Below are 22,057 nucleotides of genomic sequence, written 5' to 3'. Positions count from 1 at the left end.
GCTCTCCCCTTATCCTCCTGACACCTTGGAGGAAAGATAAGTGATGCACACAGCAGTGGCCTGCAGCTTCCTGCCTCTGCTCGTCTGGATGTAGCCACATTCCCATCTGACAGTTATGAACACATTAGCTGTTCTACGTAATAGCGATACCAGACATTAGATGGGAATCATAGCTGTGAATTATTCAAGATCTTAATGAAATCCTCTCCACTTAATGTCTTTATTCCTGGAGCTCTGGGAGATATGGTATCAGTTAGTTGGCATGATACTCACATGCTTCATTTCTCTTTGGTGTTGAAAAATACATTTTTTGAAACATTATGTGATTTGAGAGTATATAAAAGTGTGTGTCTCTGTATGTCAGCGATATCTTTTGAGGAACAAAGGAAATGGAGAAGCAAATAGACGTTTCTTCCCACAGAGTCACGTTTGAGAGCTCTCAGTCTCCTCTGCGGAAAGTTTCCCTTCCTGTTTGACTCAGAGACGCAGCAATAATCAGGCCGAATCAGGACAGCTGTGTGTCACTTAACTCCCAGTTTCCTCTCTCGCTTTCTCCCTCCGTCTGTCACATTCTCATACGCTCATTGTATGACGGAGGTTACATGACAGTGAGGTATGGGAACTGATATTAGCTCTGACGTCAATTTTACTGGCATTGAAGTAATGGGCATTAACGCTGGAGGCGTTTATACAGGGATCGAGTGACATACTGTGCTAGCATTAACGTCAGTCAAGTCACCAGTGTGGTACAGGGTTGAAAACCAAATTTCAAAACACTGACAAGACTATCAGGATGTGCTGCTCTTCTCTGGTAGAGCATACCAGAATTGCTATACCAGAAAAGCTAAATGATTCTTAGTAAAACACATTAACCAACTAACATTTAACATTTTGTGTGGCCTCCTTTGGCTTTGATAACAGCAGTTTTTATGGGCATTTCAATAGTTTCTATTTTGATATTAAACTCTAGATACTTTCTAGCTGTTCCCAAAGGCTTGTATAATTGGGTCATTGTCTTGTTGGTAAATGAACCCGAGACCAATTGGGTTCTGTCATGGCTGGGTCTGTGACCCAGCATTTTGAGTTCATTATATATTGTGTATTTCTGTTTTTAGTATGGGAAAATTTTAAGTTGCTTTTGCATTGTCAGTTAGAACTTGAGTCTTTGTGTTTTGTCATTTATTGTTTGGGTTAAGCTCATCTAGCTCTCTTAAACCCCTAAGTTGTTCAGCCTTAGTTCTGTTTATTGGATCTCCTCATTTCTCCTTCCACTGGATCTTAGTCTCATTTGCCCTTTGTGTTCCATGTCTCATGTTGTCATCCCATGTTGTTTGGTCTGTCTCATCATGTTTCCTGTTTTATTTTGAAAGAGTCCTCTGTTCTTTGTTCATTGTATTTAGATTCACTTCCCCTGTCCTGTCATTAGTTTCATGTGTGTCAGCTGTGCTCCCATGTGTGGCCACTTCCCTTGATCATCCCTTATGTGTATTTAGTCTCTGTGTTTCATTCAGTCTGTGTCACGTCATCTGTGTAACCTTCCCAGTGATGCCTCGTCATAGTCGGCACAGTTCTCACAGTCACAGAATTAGTTCTTGAAGTTTCATAGCTTTATCTCAGTTTCATGGGTTTTTCTTAGTCTGTTTTCCAGTTTAGTTGTCTTGCCTGCACTTGTCTTAGCTTTTGTTTTTGCCTTCTGTCATCAGCCATAATAAAGGCTCGCCTTTTGTTAAGTCATGTCACGTCTCCTTGCCTTTGTCTGCTCTTGGCCTGCTCTAACTAACACACCAGCGCACCGCGCTGTGACAGGTTCAGGGCTCAAGGGATTTCATGTTGCAGTAAGATGTTGTGGTAGACCTTCGTTTTCATGATAGTGTTGATTTTCTTGTATTGTGTTGACGTGGCAGTTTTCAGTGGGAGTTGCATCTTTCTTATATTGCTTCTTGTGACAGTGATTAAATGCCCTTGAGTTATTGGGGGTGAATAAGTACTAACAGTGGGTAAACTAATGAATATCATTCAGCTGAAGCACACGTAACACCGAGCTGACTGTTGCTGTGGAAAGTAGAATAGAGACATATTCTTATTCTCAGTTTATCACGTACTGTAGATGGGTCAGATTCTCTTGGCATCACACATTTTATTATTTTGACATGTAGGGTGGTTCTCCACAAGTATTAAAAAGCAAATTCAAAGTCTCCGTAAGAAAGTATGACGGTGACAATGATCACAGTACTTCCACCCACAGGACAAGAGTTTCTGACCTGTCTAGCACAACAATATTTCAACTTTTTGAGTTCCTGTGTGGTTAGGGACCAAAACTATGTGGTTAGGTATATTAAATGATATGGTTTGGTTCAAAATACACAAAATACATGGTAAACTTTCACCTTCTGCTGCAACTTTTTCATCTTTACTTAGTCTTTACTACAGTTACAATAGTTATAAAGCAAGAAGGGATTTAACTGTAATGTAATCTATTTTAGATGTGAAGACCCTTATGTTAAAGAGTTGCACTGAAGCACTGCCCAGTGAAATAAAATGTGATGCCAATGGATCCTGACTAACTACAATATGCAATGAGTTGAAAGCAACCTTATATTTCTGGTTTGAGCTGAAATGATCATTCTATGTTTGTTGCAGTTAAAAGCATTGTACCCTTTCTTAGTAGTGTAGTTTTGCCATTTAGGCATATCTTAAGCCAATCCACAAGCTTTTCCTAACCGATGATGAAAGATACATTCGATGAATGCTCTGGAATGTATCTCTCTGCTGCCTCTGCAGTCCGGATGGTTGTTCTTCTGAATGGCCATCCAAACCAAAAAGGTGAGAAGGAAAAATTAAAAAATGAGTATTAAATCCAAAAGTCCAAAGGCAATGTAAACCAGGTTCCTTTACCTGATACACCCAGGACTTATCCTACCTCCTAATGTGGACTTTAAATCTGATCACTGATCACAGATTCAAATCTGATCACATTTAACAACCAGAAAACGTTAGGGAAAACCTCAAAAGGCATCTGACATAGCTGTAATATGTAATGGTAGGATTGCACAGGAAATTACTTCTCCAGAATCCTGTAATTACCGACTGTGGCCACAGAGGCCCCTGTTTCCACTTTCCGCACAAGCTATGTAGTGATGCTTCAAATGTGAAAATTATGACCCTATCTTCTTTAATTCCTCTCATGTTTCACTTCTGATCCCTTCAGGGTTTCAGCCAATGACTGCCTTAGCTAGCTAGCTAAGGATGTTAATTTATTGATTAGCTTAGAAATCCCATATTTAACTTAACATAAAAGTGCAGCAGTACCTCAGGCCCTTGTACTGGTTAGTCCAGTTTGCTAGAGAACAACTCACACTCTCAGTTTGAAACAGACAGCTGTGATCTCCTTCAGTGACCCTACTCTGTCTGGAAATGCTGAATAAAAATGTGCAAGTTTTTCCATTACTGCAGCTGCCACTCATCATGAAGCTATACCCCAATTTTAGAGCACCAAGTTACTAATTAAAAACGAACTGAGAGGAAAAATGACCCCTTGAACCCAAATCAATGTGATGACTGATGTAAATGCCAGTAGGCATCTTTAAAAGGGGCATGGTTTATGACCTTTACTGCAGCCAGTCACCAGGGGGCGATAGACATTTTGGGCGAGCTGTCAGGTTGCGCATGGTTTCTACAGACAATGGTTTCAAGAGAATACTAGAACTTTACGACCACATCGGCTAAACATTCCAGAGCGGCTGCATCATTTTCTGACCTCAGTCAGTTCCTGAAAAGCCTCACTGGAACCTGCTTCACCCAAGCAATCCAAAGACTCATCTCCAGTAAACAGCGCAGACTGTTATCAGTGTACCGGAGGTTTCTGGTACATCAGAGGTTAAAGTTATACCCCAGCTGAGATGGAGGCAGGAAGTGAAGCAGGAAGACCAGTGCTCGAGGGGGAAGAGAACAATGGCATCTTGTGATTAACAGCAGAAATTATGTAAATATTTGCTTCCTTGACACAAAAATACGTTTTGCATCATTTTATGATATGAAACTTTGGGGTTTACATGCTGGAGTTTTAAAAAATGATGTAACCTGACTCTGGTTTGGAAACATAACTGGATTTGTAGCTCTATTACTCACTAGTCAAAGGAGATATTTAGATAAAGACGGAGTGCATGCGTGTGTCCATGTGGATACATTTGAGGTTTTCCTGCAGTAAATCGAAACACTTCCTTAACCTGTTTTTCTGTTACAGTCTTGCAAGTGTCACAAGTTTGGACATATCCATTAGGTCTGCTCTTAATGGTATTTAAAGGCTTGTGAGCTTGTAGATAAAGCTTGCCCTGAATCAAATGAATTCGAAAGTACAAACAGGCCACCAATCTGTGCCTAATTAAATGTCACAATTAACTCTGCCTGCTATCTCTTTTTCACACAAATGGATTTTGTATGTCAATACTCAGGGGAAATGGAGTGGAAGTGCATCAGGATTGATTCATCCTGAAGCTATACAATGACGACCCCAAGATGCACGTGCACGCTTGTGGAAATAAGGCGATGTGATTTGTTTGGAACACATTGCACCTCAGTACGGGGGCTCGTGGCCTGCAGGCTGCCTCAGTGCCAGGTGCTGTGTTCTCCCCTGCAGGCTGAATCACCGAACCTCACGGCGTCCAACCTGTCAGCACACACACTTGTCATGGTGATTAACAGCCCGCTGACTCACCCAGCATCCTCATAAACTAGGCTTCAGGTCCATGTGCGCATAAGGGAGAAGAAAGTGATAAAGAATGACAGAAGAGTGGGACGCCGCAAGGATACTGGTGTGTTTTTCACCAGATTGGAGGTCCAGGGCGAGGTCGAGTGCCAGCCAGAGGACTTACATTGCAGGGATTAATTCTTAATGTCCGCTTTGACAGAAAACTATCAGTAGGCTCAGATCACATGACAAGGCCACGGATCATCCTAATTGGTTTCTTTATCATTGGGGCCAGACTGGAGCTGCTGTGCCTTTAAATCATTCATGAATCAATCCCAAGACCTTTGAGGAGTAATTCATTTAACCGGTGTCATGTCTATCACATTATCCATGTGACTGTGTTTCCACTAGGTGTAAACAAGAACTTTGGCAAAACACAGGTCATGTTAAAGGTGGCAAATTCACAAAGGGTAAGAATATCCTGCACTGGAAACTTCTATTAGTGTGAAAGGACCGAGCAGCATAGAAACTTATTTTTTCTGATAATTTTACACTCATATGCAATCAGTCTCTCACAATGTAATGTATTCTACAAGTACATTACCAGCGATAACTCAAATACGCTTCACATGCACCATTAATAAAGTCTGTTTGGTCATTTGAAGAATATTTGCATAGATTTGTAGGGTTTCCATACGGAACGGAGGCTCAGATGGGTTATTTCAACCATTTTATGTAAAACACTAAATCAGACACATGCTATTAGTCACAGCAGAGGAGTTTTCTATATTTTCAAACAGATCTGGAGAGGATTCATTCTGACGTCAGTTTTACTGGCAAGAAAAAGAAAAGATTAATCCCATCAATCTAACAGCTCAACCCTAATTTCTACCTTGACAGGGTTAATCATTTGAATATACAGTGCATTAACTATTGAAGTTAGTGCCGCTGTGGTGCTGGTCTGGATTATATACTGTATACAGTATATATACAGAACTCACATTGTAATCTTCCTATGAAGATTGATGATGAATATTGACTGATGAATATGTGGCAGATCTGCTGCATATTGTGCATTAAACTGCATCGGTATGTTGTTGTTATGCTTATATTTAGAATAAAGCCCCCTTATCGTCCTGTCAAAATTATGTTTTATGTAGATTTTCCTACTGTGGATTGTTGCTCTCTGTCATGGGTTTCACATATTTATCTGCTGAAGGAGGAAAGTTTATCTGAGCTCACCATAAAATTTGTTTACAAGCATAATTGTCACATAGACCTACCGTATAAATGATCAAAAACACTATGTTGATATCATAAAAATGATACATTTTAAGGAAAAAAATCTTTATCATTTAATGTGACACCGAAATGGGTTCTCAAGTTGCTGCAACTGTGAGTACGACTTCAAAAGGGACAAAATCCCTCGAATTAGCTGATTTGCCATGAGAAAGCACTTGGTGACACTGGGGAGCAAGAACTCCTTTGTAACGGGAAGAGATCTCCAACAGAAGCAGGCTGAGGGAAGGACACTAATCTACTGGATGTGGTTGGATGATTAGGAGGAAGTCCTGATGATTTTGAGTCATGTGACCACTCTCATGCTCAATAGCCGGTTGACAACATCTCCAATGAATAAGGGAAAGTCTGAAGGATTTTAACTATTTATGTTTTAAAAAAGGCTTCATCAAACATTTGTGCCCTGCAGCCTGTTTGTAACTTGATGACCCATGGCCTAGTTTTCCTGGGCCAGAATTTCCATTAGATAAAGGAGCCCAGAATAAGAGGAAAACTTTTCTTTATTTCCTTTTGGGACTGTGTTATGCTTGATATTAATTATGATTAAATATTGATAAAGATATTGTTGAGAGTAAAAAAAAAGAGCCAGCAGATCTCACTGGTAGACCAAGGAGGCCCACTTTTTCGGATTATAAATTAATAAGAGTGGGAGTATTCGATATGCCTCCCAGCCCCTCCCTCTGTGTAAAAATGTGGGCGGGGCGTAGTTACACGCTGTGTGTCCACTGCTCGCCGGTTTTAGGAAGATTATCGCGGCGGGCTGGTTAGGAGAGGGGACCACACCGTTGCTTGTAGCCGTTGGTCGGCCTCCAGCAGCAGCAGCATCAAGTGGACGAGGGAACCCCGATGGCATGTGGTTCACAGACGGTGTTAACGGTTAATTTTCACACGGAGAGAAACGGCACAGGGGAGCCAGTGTGAGCCCGAAGATTATGTCCGGAGCTGGCTCTGCTGCTGGGGAGAAAAGTTTGGAAGTAGGGATACGCTCAAATCAGCGGCGGTAAAATGGTAAATATGTCCTTTCTGCTAATACGAAATCAGTTAGCGAGCTAACGTCTGTGAAACTGTCGGATTTGCTGTCTGACCGCCTAAATCTCCACCCCAGAGTTTATAAGTTATTTATAACCGTCGAGTTTCTGTCACTGGGATGAATTGGCGTTCCTCCTCTTCCCAACAGCTGTCAGTCTGCTTTTCGCCGACTAGTCCCGTCATGTATTGTGTTCACGTGCCTTGTCACACTTCATTTAGAAAATCCCGTTTTTTCCCCTGCTTGTTGGAATTTGTGTGTATCCTGTACATAAACAAAACATTTACACACTCATTATTTAACACTTGGAGCTTTTCTTGAATTCGGCACTAGTCTGATACTTTAATCGATTATTTTCCGAAATGTTTACCTTTTTAAAAAATTGATTATTGATCAGATTGACGATATGTTAGGGAGCGTTAAATTGACAGATTTCTTAATGGAGTTTGGTTCAGATGAACGGAGCTTATTGTAATAAAATTTTAAAGCAATTTTGACTCCACTACAGGATGTTTTTATTGATCCAGACATGATGCATACCAGTGGGAAAACTAGTCTGTCAATTTTCCGTTGTTTATGGCTATTTGATAAACACAAATGTATTTTATGCTTGAGTAGATGAAACCTTTCGTTTATTGTAGGGGTGTCAAACTCACATACAGTTCAATTTGTACTCAAATAGGTCCATACTAGTTAAAGCCCTACATAATAACTTGTGTAAAAAAGATACATTCCTGTTTTTGTTTTTTGTTTTTGATTTAAACTATCACCAGGATCTAAAGAAACTACTGTCAAAATATCTGTATATGTCTTATAGAGAGATCAGCTAAATTGGAAGCTGAAGTTTTTATTTATTTTATCCATTGTTTTGATGGCCTCTTATGAATTCATACTTATGAATTTAAATCGAAACACATCTGTACCAGCGTTTCCTCAGCTGGAACTGGTAGCGTGGGATTCTAAATCATACTCAGTAAACCCACAAAGATTTTCAGAAGCATTCAGCATGCATTGGATTTCTTCATGTTGCTTTTAAAGTTTTACGTCTTGTAGCTACACACAACCGTCTTGAAGTCTGCTGGGTGAAGCTATAGGCCTATAATTATCAAGACTGCCTGCTTTTACCAGCTTTTACCTTTTAATAATCATCACAATCTGGCAATAAGGCGTGCGCCAAACTGCTGGAAAAACAAAAAGCAGTTAAGCAGAAATAGGATCTAACCCACATGCTTTCTTTTCTCTGCATTATAGCCTGAAACATCTCATGCAATGTAATACTCCCTGAGTCTTTACCCTTAATGTTATCTACCCTATCCAAAAGCCAAAACTGTAAAACATTTCTAAAAAATCTGGCCCAGCTGGAAAACTCAGTCACTAGAGAGTCACACGGTAGATTTTTGTGGAATATGATGAAAGTCAGTACAGCTTCAATGTAGACTCGTAATAAGTGTGTGAATATGGAAGAAAGGCAACTTAAAGAAGTCCAGACGCTTTTCTTTGCAAGCTCCTTTGACTACGATGACCTGGATGACTGAGAACCTTCACAGACAAGAAAGGAGATTCTGAGCCTTTTTTTTCCATGTTCTTCTCCATTATTTATGAGTCTGATATGAAGCCTGTAGCCTCTAAAGAGACAGGAAAGGCAGGTGATTAATACTCAAAACAGCATTTGATCTGAAATCAGTCACTTTAAGGGTTATTGGGATAAAAAGAAGTATCCTTCTTTAGCTTAGAGGGGAATTTGGGATTATCGCTGTTAAATAAAATATGTTCACATGTTCTTCACATCAATCGTCAGTTATTTTGATCAATAGTGAGATCTTGATTATTTAACATGATTACTCACAAACTTTGGAAACGAAGAAGAAACATATCTGTTCAGTTAGGTTGATTTCTGTTTTCTGCAACCTGGAGGCCGAAAGAGAGAATGATTGAACTGTAACTGTTTAATCAGGTTAGTCTTGTTTCAATAGTTACTGGAAACCTTACTGAAATTAAAATTGGACTAGCAGCAAAGTCGGAACAACAGAAGGTAATATTTCCTATTAAAGGAAATGAGCAAGCCTCGGGTAGAACTACCTGAGATGTCATCAATCTGTCTCACTAATATACATTCATTGAGTCGGCTGTAATTACATGGTCATGGCAATTATTAGTGCACAGTAAAAAGTCACAGAATCTTCACTTATAGTATTTTAAATCTTTATTATTCAAGCAGCTTGTCTGAGATGTAAAAATACTTTTAATTTTCCATCCTTTTGCAGGAAATTAGTGCATTTTTCTTTAAATATTAAAGTGGCTGCACCGAACCCTTCGGCAGCTCAATTCTAGCCTCCAAAGTGTGGGTTTGACACCCCTGTTTTAAATCCTTTCAGCATTGTTTTATTATCTGGACACATAATGTTGACAGTTTTTAAAGGAATAGGATAGAGTATACATGCCCACAGACGAAGTTAGTGGTGGAGCAGGTTTGTCAGGTCTGTCTGCAGTTTTACTGATTTCAGGTAAAGTCATTACGTGTTGCCATTATATACAAATCTCGTGGTGTAGATAAGAACCTAAACGGAAATTATTGTTGTTCGGAAGTGCATTTAAATTCCTCAATGACAGGGGCATCCTGTCAGAGGGAGGGTAAAATGACCATACAGTGCCGCACTGACTTGATTGCAGTGCTAATCCTCCTAATCCTTAACCTGTGACTACATGTCATGACATGAAAAAACATTCCTCCATGATTCAGTTTGTGAAGTCCTTTACAAAAACATCAAGCTGACTTGTATGCTAAGATCTGTGTGACAGCCATAGACTGTATGTGAAAGCTGGTTGTGGCCACAATGACTACACCCACCCTGCATTTGAAGCCTCAAAGTCATTGTCGCCATGTTATTGACAATATTTAGATGTGTGGTTTGAATGCAACCGAATACCTTCGTACCATTTCATAGCTTGTGTTTGGGTTTAGCACAGTCTGAAAGAAGGGTTTGTTTTAAGATGCTTTGCTTATGAGTTAGGATTTGGGAAGATCAGATTTATAAATATTTTTCCAACTTTGCCAAATGATTTCCATACACATTGAAAAAGCGGCACAAATGGCTCGACTGAACAGCAGCTAAGAGAGCAAAATCATTTGCCGAGCATTTAACTGGTCTTGTTGTCTGTGCAGAAAGTAAATACACCTTGCAGGTCTGCTAGAATGTGGCAGATGGGTTTAATTTTAATGTAGTGTGAGTAGAATTTGTGTAGTGAGTATTTTTGGTAGACAGTCTAACAAGATGACTGAGTACTCACCAAAACTGACGCTCAGACTTCTTGGTGACTTGTACCTCACAGAAGAGTTTTTTGTGAGATCACTCTCCTGCAGATGCTGGTTGGCTATGGCTTGCTCTGCTGATACAACCTTGCTAGTATCCAAATGGATGAGAATGGATTAAAAAAAATTCACTCACAGTAGAGTAGTTATGAAGGAGGGCTCAATGCATACAGGTCCAAGCAAATTTTTTTGTAGAGGGCCGTAAACATGTTTTGTCCTGCTCTAAAGTTAAACATTGTAAAATCGGAGTGTTTGGTGATTGCCTTGCTTTGTTTTTCGGCCCCACAAAGTTGCCACTTGTTAACATAAAATGAGTTTCTTCGCCTTTTATACAGCCATGACTTTCACAGGTGTAGAGGCGACACTGTTTTCTTATTCAGTTTGGTTTAATTTGATTGGTTAAAGAGCTAAAAAATGGTAACACCATTTTTTTTCTTATTTGGGGGCCAGCTGACACCCATATACACAACTGTGGACCTCGTCTCTGTGGTACACCGGTACACCGAGGCATTTTTCAGCCCATGACACCTTTCGTGAGCTGTTCAGCGACCGGAGGCAAACCGCCACATCCTCGCTTGTTATCCTATATTTGACAACACTCGGGGGACACTTGTGGTCGACTGAGGATCTTTCCAGCGATGCCTCACATCCAGCCTGGCGCAGACATAGTTTACAGCCTTTCCCTAAGGCTCCTTAACAGGTTATATTCATTCACTTTCCTCAAGCACATTTTTCCACTTAGTAGCTGAAGAGTATAGTGTCTGAACACTGAAGCTTGCACAATTTCCCTCAATAACACCTTTCCTTCTTCGCCTGCGTCACTAGTATTTGCACGGATAATTTTGTCTTTTCGACTTTTTGTTTTTAGATTTAAATATTTCTTTACTCTTTGGTCACTTGACTTAAATTTTTGGATTTATCTTTTCACAGTTTAACGTCTAACTGTAATACAGCAAGAAGAAAAAGCACAGAGGTTTATGATTATTGCATCAAGTAGCTTTTGCTCACAAGATCACTTTCAAAGGGAGATATTTCTTCCTCTTCATGTTGGACGTTTGTGTCTTTGATCCAGAGGAAGGGGATAAGGTGTGTTTCCTTCTCCGAGCTCCTGACAGTATTCCCTGTAGGCAGCGTTTGTTTACAAGTCTTCTTTTTCTCGTGTCTGCAAAGAGAAGGGGATTGTCTTCCTCAAGGTTTAACTCCACATTTTTTGGCACAGGCACAGCAGGTATTTATTTACTATTGCTAAAAATATGACAGGTCTGCCAACAGTTAAATCAAGTTTGTTCATGCATTTGGTTTATTTTGGTTTGGAAATGCGTCATGCGTAGACCTTTCCCTTGAGTGCTGGATGACTGCACACCAAAGAAAAGATAGTTTACGCCAGATTTAATGATAAATATATCCTTTTTAACATGCAGTTTTTTCTTCATTTGAATGTTTCCAGTCATTCTCAAGACTTGTACATATTCCTTGGAGTACAGTTTTTATTGTTTAAGTCTTAAATCTGATGGACAGAAATCAGGTCAAGGGAGCAACCAATGTTTACGTTTAATATTTACCATTGTAGCCTATAATTTGTTGGTTTGACCTAAAAAAAGATAGCAGGAAATGGTTTATAGAATACAATAAGTCAATCATATTTTCTAATAGTTGAAGAAATGATGAAATTATGATTATTTAGTGACTGAAATGGACAATTTTAATAAAAAAGTAACTTTTATTTAATCAGTTTAATCAAGATGTATTCTCCAGGGACCAACTAACCAATTAATCAGCTAATGGTTGCGTCGTTTATCACAGACACCTAGCAAGCATTTTCTTTTTTTACTTTGCTATACTATCTTTGGCTTTAGGACTACATCCATTCATCTTCCACTTATCGCAGTGGGATCATGGTTAAATCAGCATAAGCAGGATATTAATTAATTAAATAATAATTAATTAAAACCCTTGTCCCAGTTCTGGGTCTGCTCTGGGGTCTTCTCCCAGGTGGATGTGCCTCAGAAACCTCCAAAGGAAGTCACTCTGGGGGCATCCTAATCAGATGGCCAAAGCACCTCAGCTGATTTATTCTGATGCTAGGGAGCAATGGCTCCAGTCCAAGCTCCCTGTGGATGACTAAACTCTTCACCTTGTCACAGAGCCAAGCAATCTCATTCTTTCGGTCACTGCCCACAGCTCATGACCGTAGGAGAGGGCTGGAATGTAGATGAACCTTTAAATCGAATGCTTTCACCTCAACTGTCTGGTCCAGTAGCCACATTACTGCTGATTCTACACCAACCTGTAGCAGCAGCCTTCCGCATTTAAAAAAAAAAATTGATTAATAGAAAAAGATTCCATAAATCAGTCAGCTGTAACGAGCGTGGCATTCGTTAGATCCATCTCTGGGGATTTAGCTCAATATCTGCTGGCTGACACATAACGGAACAAAATATATATTTTTATATTTATTCTCCTGAAGTTCTCCAGCCTGAGTGATTGAATCCATACATTATTATTGTCTTCTCACTTGTTTCTCTTTATTAAACCATAAAAAGAACTCCCTGAGTGTGTGACAGACTGTTGCCACCGCTTTAATAATAAAAAATGTGAGCCATCTCTGTAGCGTTGAGCGCTCACTGCAATTTGTTTTCCTCCTTTTACTTTTATTCATACTTTCACGCTGACGTGTCTGATCTGGTAGCAGTCACAGGTGTCCTCAAAGTTATTTAGCTCCTTCTCCAGTTTCAGCACAATGGTCTCTCGGTCTGCTGTAACATTAATTGCACTGAGGGAATAGCAGAGGTGTGTTGGCCCAGGTACATCTCTGCATACACAGCGGGTATCTAGAGAGAGAGATAGACAACAGGGATTTTATTTCCATTCTTTACAAGGGAAAGCAGCAGATGTTATAACGTTTGTTTATCCCACATGCTTAGGTGATCCTACAGGTTGTAATATGCTGGCAGAAGTGCTATAAACACCACTTTTTCTCTGTCTGCAAGATTGTTCCTGCTTCAACTACTGCGACAGATGTAATCTTATTCTCTGAAATAGACAATAGAGGGTATGAGTTGTTGTTCTTGAGTGTTTATGGATTTTTCCCTGCTGGTCATAGCACCTGATTTAATGCAAAAGCTCTGACCAGACCTTGTATTTTTGTTGCTCTAGCTCTGAGACCTGTGGGTTTTTGGTTTTTTTTGGGTTTTTTTTCTGAAAGCCTGCTTTTATGACCAGCAGACACACAAAGTGTCCCGTTAGCACCATAAATCGCAGTGATGATCCGTGCTGAGCCCAGGCCATTGTTTGGCCATTGAGAGAGAGAGAGAAGAAAATGGGAGGGGTGAGTGTTGCTGAATGAGAGCTGAATGATGGTTTTCGCCTTTGACTCGCTTCACTGGCGAGGTGCGAGGCCGGCTATAATCGGTTGCGTCTGTTGTCAGGGCAACTGGTGGAATCTGCTTCCGTCTTTTTGCCGTATGAATGAATAAATGGCGCTTAAAGTTGATAAGAAGAGAGAAAATTATCAAGACTTTTCACATGTAGGTACACAGATCTATCTCCCTGCCTTCGTCTCTCCCTCTCTGTGCTGCTGGATTAGGGATTGAGTGGGCTAAGCCGACAGTGAATAGACACACACACACACCAGCAGTGATGCCGGGTGTGTGAGTAACACGGTGTGGATTAGCTAACACACAAATGCAGCACCCATCAAAGAGGTCCTGTGTTGGTTTCACACACACGCACACGGCTTTTCCCTCATTAATCATATCACATGAAGCCGATTCACTGCCAGGTTTTCCACTCTGTTAGAACATGCATTTAGCTGTCTACTTAAATTTGGCTCAGCCTGTCCAACGTTTTAGTTTTCAATCTCTTCAAGTGAGGACAGCATGCTGCCTGCCTCATTACAGTGGGCTGTGGTGACAGCTCAGTCAGAAATAGAGTGAGATCCATAAATATGTGGACAGTGAGTACATGTTCACTGGTCCTACACTGTAAAAAAGTGTGATTTTTCTTTCCCCACAATGTTCCTGTTATTTTGAAATACCTGAATTATCAATAAAACGTCAAAATTAAAATGATTTCCATGCAACAGTTAAAAACGATCCTGATGTTTAAAATGATTCCAGTTACTCTGAAAAAACCCAAATGTAATTTGTAAACTATTATCGTAACACTCCTCTTAAATTAAAGCTGACAGTCGGCACTTCAATCACTTCTAGATTGTTTGATAACCCACTGTGTTGGTGTACAGAGGGAAAATTACAACAGCTGTGCCATTTTCTAAAAACTGCATGTGGTCAGGAACACTTGCAGCTTCACGGGTTCTGGTCAATTGTGTGATTATTAAGAGATTAATCAAAGTAGCTGTTTGCCTTTGTGCCCGTTGTAGTCCTGCAGTAATGTAACACTACATGGTGTAGCTAAATGTTTCTACTGTGAAGAAATAATTGTGCACATTGTGATGATTGCTGTTGTTGGATTGTTACGTTTTAGCTGATTCCGGCCTCTCTCCTATTGTTTTTGTTATATATTGTTGCACATTCGCTGTTTTGGGGCTTTTGAGTTGTTGTCTGGACAAAAAAAATGTTTGAACATTAAATGTTTATCTGCTGATATTTTTGAATAACAATTTCAGCTCTCCATCTACATTTGAAATATAACTTTTTTTTTTTTTTTTGCAGAAAATTGTTACTGTTCCGAGGTGAGTTGAACGTCACCAATTAATCAGCAGATTCATTGATAATGAAAATCATTATTCGGTGTAGTCTTGCATTAATGTGGTCCTGTGTGGCCTGGTTTCTGCTCAGAAGTTGTGGAGTATTTGTTCAGCACTCTGCCACACTGTCATATGTACAAGAGCAAAAATCAGTATTTATTTAGGCAAAGCTTCCAGTTTTATGGATTTATGGGTTATTTTTCTTATAGATTATTCAAATTTCTTTTTTCTTTTTTTTTCATTTTGGACTGACAGTGCAAGCAATTTGAAGACATGATCTACATCTGTTCATGTTGGTGTTGTTGTGATTGTTATGTAAGGTGTCTCAATTTCTATTGCAAAATTGCTGAAAGAATCCAACCTAGCTCTGCAACATAAGTGGCCTCAAAGTCTGCCTCTGGCATTTGTTTTTATTATATTTGCTTTTGTCTAGAGTCACGTGATGGTCAGTAAGCTGAGCTGTACGCAAATGATTTGAAAGTACCTAGTCTGTATGAAGAAATGAACAGGATATTGGTCTGAAGTATAGAAACGCTCACAGGGGGGTGGTTTACATCAGAATTCAGGTGGTCTTGCAAGTTGTAAAGATGTGTGGCTGCCCTGTTCTCTGTGGTAACCAGTAAGTGACGATTAATAATTCTGCAAGCTATAGTCTCCTGAAATGCTGCACTGAGGAAATCTGGTCACATCAAAGTTTATTTAACAACATCAACTTGAAAATATATTCTTTTTAAAAAATGGATGTTTGAGTGATTAGTTGATTCAGACGAATAAGTATAAACGCTATTGTTTTTAGCATTAAAATGCTGATTCCATTTGGAACAAGCCACAATGAAAACAAAGTGTGACCTGCTGCCTTGGTGAAACACGCTCCGCAGTGTGTAAATAAAGTCATAGTTATTTCCGTGGAGTCTCTGCCCCACTCACCTGCCAGTTCTTATGTAATTCACGGTCGGGGGGTGTTTGCATGTTGTTGTGTGCCAACGCATTCAGAATGTGTGGACACCTTTGAAGGCTACTATGCAGGATGAGTTGTATCACCACGGCTCTGGTTTGAACTGCTGCCAACATCTTGGTGTACTCGGCTCTTTTAAGTATGTTAGAGACTTTGCTGCGTGTGAGTTTAAAATGCAGAAGAGCATTCTTAATGAGGCATCCAGAAATGGAGCATCGGCCTTTGGATGAGTGGACTGTAACTGAACTCTTTCCTTGATATGGTTGGTATTTGAATACATAATAATTTGTATAGTTTGCATCTCTCCATGAGCTCCTCATAATGAGTCTGTTACCTAAAATTTAAATGGACAGTTACTGATATAGGGCTTTTGTGCAGATTAGAGGAGCCAGGGTTCGAACCAGTAACATTCAGATTGGTAGTAATATTCAATATGTTGGGTGTTAAAAGGTTAAGAAAGGGAATGCCACTTCTCTACGAAAGAAATTCATAGAATCATCATCATTATCACTGTCATTGGTATTCTGTTACCAGAGAGTGAAGTGGCTACCACCCCAACTTCAGGGATTATCAGTATTTAAGTGGATCAGTTATGATAAAAATCACCCCCTGTACAGTCGTCTTAAAGGGTGAAATTAGCAATAGAGATCAAAACTCATGGGTTATTCTCACAGTTAAAGCCGGGCATTTTAACATGAGAGTCCGGGATAGCATCTGTTGGTTTTGGTACTTCAGCACTGGATTCATTTTTTTAACCCTAGTGGGTTATAAATAAATAAAGATATTGATTTCCTGTTCTTTTCCGGGTTTTGCTTCTATTATTTTCCAGATTAAGACTTTCTCCAGTCGCCCTTTGGTTTGCATTTATACTTGGCCCAACAAAGCTTAACAGATTTAAGTGACGTCTCACAGCAGCACTTGTTCTTGTTGGCATTAACGATGAGCTTCATCATCACAGCTAGTGGCGATGCTGCTGTCTGGCTGCAGTGCAAAAACATTGTTCTTTCTCTCGTTTTTAGATGCTAAAGCAGACTTTAAGCTGTTCTTAACATACACTGTCTGAGGTGAGCTGTAGAGAGTCATGAAAAAATAATCAGCCAAACTGACAGTGTGTGCGTCACTGACTGAAACGGGCAGCGTCAGAGTATAAATGGCTTTTTTAGTCTGCTGCACACTGACATTCCCATATTTACTCATTAAGTTAAAACTAAGAAAGTCTTTGAGCACTTTGACATTAAACTGATTGAACTTGGTGCAACTTTGAGGTCCTGGTCTTTCTATTATTTGCCCTTTTAAAATAACTGGAAAGATGCCACAGAGTTTCAAAGCACCAAAGATGACAAACTAGTTTTAATGAGTGTGATATAAACGTCACTCATGTGAGATTTGGAGATTCTCCTGCAGAGAAAACTGGGAGGAGGAAGCCTAAGGAAAGGAACAGTTAAGGAGTTCATCTGGATCTACAAACCCACATGTGCCGTTTTAAACTGGCCTGGCTTGTTCTTTTCGTAATGTGGCTTTTAACAGAAGGAGGATTTCGATGGAAAGCTGTAGTTGACGGTATGTGCCGTGATTGTGCAACTTAATTGCAATATGTGAAGGAGGAAATTTGCCGTTTCAGCTAGGTGGTGGATGGCCTGCTGGACAGGAAAGCTTGAGAGGAAAATAACGAAATAAGATGTTTGCTTCTTGACCATAACAGAAAGCCTGAAAGAACCGGACTTACGAGCCCGGACCCTGCTAAATCCATAATCCATAACTTTTTGCCTTGGAAGAAAACACCTGGCTTCTGTTTTAGTTTGGTGGTTGGATTTTCAGTATGTTAGAAATGTGTTAGCTGCTCTGATGCCTTCAGAAAGAATGACTGAGGATCCTCGGTGTGGCAATTTATTACCAACATTACCTTTTCCTTTCATCTACTGGACATGAATAACCTTAAAACTCCATAATCGGTTATAATCTGATCTTTAAATGGAATACATTTTCACCCATGTTTTTGCAGTTTCTGGATATTTTCCTGCCTTATTATTGAGAAGGATAAAAATATGATGGAAAGGTTGAATTCATACTTTGTCTTTTGTTTGATTCTCATACATTTAAGGCACAAGGTTTCTATAACTCTGTTATTTTTGACTTGATCAAATTAAAGCTGTTAAGAAGACTAGTTTAAATGTTTTATTTTTTATTACAGTGTGTTACTAAAATGTCTCCATGCAGGACAAGCCGTGCACTATGTATATGATTTATTCATGAAGGGTCTGAATTTGACCAAGCCTGTTATGGTTAACTCGGCTGCTGTGGCTGATCATTTTGTGAATACAGGTCACCTTTGCAACCTGTGCAGTGCGATTAAAATTTAAAAATGGGCCGATGTTCCCAGAGCATGATATACTCTGACCTTAACTTGTGAGCACTCTTTTGAAGCCCTAATCTGATTCCGATGGTCCACCTGTGGAGTTCAAACACTGACCTCAGCTTGTTTTGGCAGAAAGGGTTTCTCTCTCCTTCTCACCGATTCCTCGTCTGACACTTTCTGTCTTCATCACGTCCTCTTCCTCGCCCTTTAAATCTGCCCTTTTTAAAAAAAGAAAAAAAAGAAACTATTTTTGTCTTTTTCTCAGGATTATAGCCTTGCACATCTGTGTCCTCACCCCGCTCTGTTTTCTGTGGAGCGTGTGAGGCCGCTGTCTAAACGGGAGCTGCTGGATAATCTTTACTATGGAAAGCAGATTAAAATCTCAGATTACAAGAGGACAGGAGAGAGAACAGGAGGGGGGATTACAAGTTTTTTTTTCACCTCTTTTTCCACCCATTGAGTCTCAAACTTGTATATGGATGGGTAGAGCAGGTTGTATACAAACATATACATGGATCAGGCTGTGCTGAGGCTTTCCCACTCACCCATAAACCAGTTTTCTCAGATACAGTAGGTCATTTTTTGTTCTAAGCTGAAGATTTACTTATGTGGGTTGTTGCTATAAATGTAGTGTTACCGAATCATTAGCGAATGCTGAGCCCCTGTGATAGTAAACAAGTTGCCAAGTGTTTATTGATTTGTAGCTCAAAAATCCATCCAGTTACTCTCATTTTCAATCTGCGGGTGTGATTTATTGATTCACTTTATTTCCTTAGCTTTTTAGCAGATCAGTGTTGGACTATATCATCTCAGAGGGAACACATCATCACCTCTCAGAAGTTTATCACAGCTTGAACCACAGTGAACTGCCAGCTGAGGCTTAATGTTCCCTTGAATTGTGGGAAATGATCCAAATGAAATGCAAATAAAGTAAAGTGAACTTCAGTGTGCCTCCCTAAATATAGCACATCATCATCACATATCATTAGCACAGGCATTAGTGTAATTGCATCAAACACTTAACACCAAATTGCTGAAAAGAGTCCCACTATCCAGTGTGACTTTAGAGTAAGCCATGTGTGCTCTTCTGCTGAGACATTTTCTTCTTCATGCTCTAAAATGCACAGATTGTGTTATGAAAGGCTGCCGTGGGCTCTTATCCATCTCAGGCTGCAGACAAGTAGAAGCGTCCTCTTAGCATGTGGAGGCAAAAAGGTTTTTGCAGTATGTGGCCTGAATGTTTAAAAGCACATAGCGGAACAGAAAGTGGAACATGTTTTTTTAGACATGTGAGTGGTTCAGCTTCTGCGGTGAGGGTGAGGTCGGTCGCTTAGTCAGCGTGACATTTTTCACAATTTATTCATGAATTCTTTATTTTTAACGGTGATCAGCCTGACATCTAATGCTACAAGCAGGTGAGATTTTTGAGTTTTTAGAATTCTCCTCGATAATTCGGCGGCTTGTCAGGAGGATAATCTTTGCTTTAGTGCCGTGATCAGGCACGTGATGATCCAGTGTCAACATCAGCAAAGCTTATTCCTTTAAGACTTGGCTCTGCTTTGTGTCTGGAGTTTATGAGAATGCTTAACCTTTTGCCTATCGACATCTCGTAGCAGTCACCAGATCACCTCTCTGGATTTAAGGGTAGTGTGAGAAAGGCTATCTCGGCAGGTCACCTCGCCTTGCCTGAGGAATGGAATTTTGGAAATGTGAAACGAAGACAATGCACACGCCATCTGTAGCATCCTGTTTATTGTTCAATGATTCAAAATCAATTTGAAAGGCACGATACGTTGATTATAATTTTAATTTATAAATGTTGATTGTAAACTTAGAGTTTGTGTGTAATGATTTGAAAATATTTGATGTATTATAATGATTGAATTATGGAGTTAATTATTCGGGAGTAAGGGGAAAAAATCGTTATGTGTCCCTCTAGTATCCTGGGAGCGCTCTGACTTCACCTTACAGAGCCTGGAGTGGATCTCTACTCAAGTTTCATCTGGATCTTGTGTTTTCGCTGTCCTTTCAGGCCCAGTTGACATGTGCTGACTCTCACCTTGAAACTGTTTCAGGTCAGTTGACTGAAACTGGGAGAGTCAGGGAGGTATTTTCACTTACCTAACCCTGGCAGCTGTGATCTCACAGATGTTTAGAGGTTAAACACGGACTTTTGGCATGTCAACAGAATTTCTAGAAAAACCGCTCAAAGACTGATTAGAAGATAAATGTATCAAAATAAACACATCGCTTTGCACTCAACTCTGAAATCCTGATTCTGTAACATCAGATAAAAATCTGCATTCCTGTATGTTTAGAATACTGATGTGTCAGCAGGTGAAGGTGTTGTAGCTGATTGGCTGATTTTAAAACACTGAAACAGACTGTTAGAGAAGTAGAGCTGAAAAGCAGCGTGTTATTAGCTAGTTGACTAAAATCTTGTGGCTTCACTGCTCAGTTTCTAATGTGCAAATTGAAAATGAAAGTAAAGCATTAGGCTTCATGGGCTTGCTCCGTCCTCTTAGTCGTATTTATTGTTGTTTATCCTGAGCATATGACCCCTGAAGAACTGCTTTCCATTGCTTAAATAGGTTTGACTGCATGCGGTAAGCCTATCTACAGCAACCTTTCCCTTGGGATCATCATCATGGTTTAAATTTGCACAGAGCGTAAAGGGGAATAAATAAGGAGAGGATGAGAGCAGGATGTCTCGGCCACTCTGACTCATTCAGATGTGCCCTCTGTGCTTTGTCCCCCCCATCTGTGATTTCTTAATTAGTCTCTTGAGGCTATTGCAGGGCCGTGGCACTGTATGGACATCCCAAGTCTGAGAAACTGCTCTGTTAGGAGCCAGCTTGCTTTAACTCGCAGCAGAAGTATTCAGAGAGCTGTGAACTTTCTAAGTTAACTTTAGAAATCTTTTTGTTACTGTCAGACCTCTGGTCAGTCAGGAGTCACATCCACTGTTGTCGTATGTTTATCTAGATTACATAAGAAAATTATCTTCCATAAGCTGCAAGCACTAGCTTTAGAGGGAATATAAAACAAAACAGAAGCCAAATAATCTTTCAGTCATTGCTTGTTTTTGTTCAGTCATTGCCCTTCTCTCAGTGTGTCAATCAGATGTCACATCCATCCATCACACTTGCATTCATCCTGATACGTGTACTCAAAAATCAATTGCACTGCTACCACAAGTGGGTGAGGATGCTTTCCACTGATTCCCTTTATCACAGTCTCACTGATTTCTTTCAAGTGCATGGATTTTCCGTTCAAAAGAGGTTGAGACGGGGATGGCACAGCACTCCATTAAAGTGCTGTTGAATCAAAAAAGCAGAATTAAGTTTGATATAAAAGCTGTAAGAGAAATGAGCGATTGTAGTCAATCACAAATGAAGTGAGGAAGATGGTATAATGTGATAACATGTTATGGATGTTTCATATTTCTCAAATACTGTGGAGCTAATGTAACCTGGACGTGTCCTGTTCTGCCTGCCACGAGCGCAGTGCGTCTGTGGGTGGTGCAGAGAGTAGCCTGTTAGGACTTGAAGTCAGGCTTCAGTTACTGCTGCGTTTTATTGAGGCAAACTGTTTACTTGCCCTCAGCCCCACCTTAAGTCTGACCTAAATACGTACGTGTGTGTGTGTGTGTGTGTGTGTGTGTGTGTGTGTGTGTGTGTGCGATTACCTGAAGGTTGGAGAGCATAGGTTGGAC

The 22,057-nt window shown here is 40.0% G+C and overlaps 1 protein-coding gene across 3 annotated transcripts in view; it reads left to right on the top strand.

Annotated features, from left to right (window-relative positions):
• tmcc3 (transmembrane and coiled-coil domain family 3) overlaps positions 1-22,057 on the top strand; it is an 80,038-nt gene that overhangs the window by 35,458 nt on the left and 22,523 nt on the right. Inside the window, exon 1 of one of the 3 annotated variants that reach the window (XM_005747238.1) lies at positions 6,667-6,994. The exons of the other annotated variants lie outside the window; for them this stretch is intronic. Coding sequence (XP_005747295.1) covers positions 6,992-6,994 — 3 coding nt within the window. The 5' untranslated portion in view covers positions 6,667-6,991. Of the gene's footprint in view, positions 1-6,666; positions 6,995-22,057 lie in introns of those variants that run through there. 3 annotated transcript variants of the gene reach the window in all.

The sequence above is a fragment of the Pundamilia nyererei genome, unplaced genomic scaffold (genome assembly GCF_000239375.1).
Source record: "Pundamilia nyererei isolate P.nyererei 1_Seehausen unplaced genomic scaffold, PunNye1.0 scaffold00192, whole genome shotgun sequence".
Lineage (NCBI taxonomy): Eukaryota > Metazoa > Chordata > Actinopteri > Cichliformes > Cichlidae > Pundamilia > Pundamilia nyererei.
Note: the sequence above shows the minus strand (reverse complement) of the source record. Positions and strands in the feature narration are given on the sequence as shown.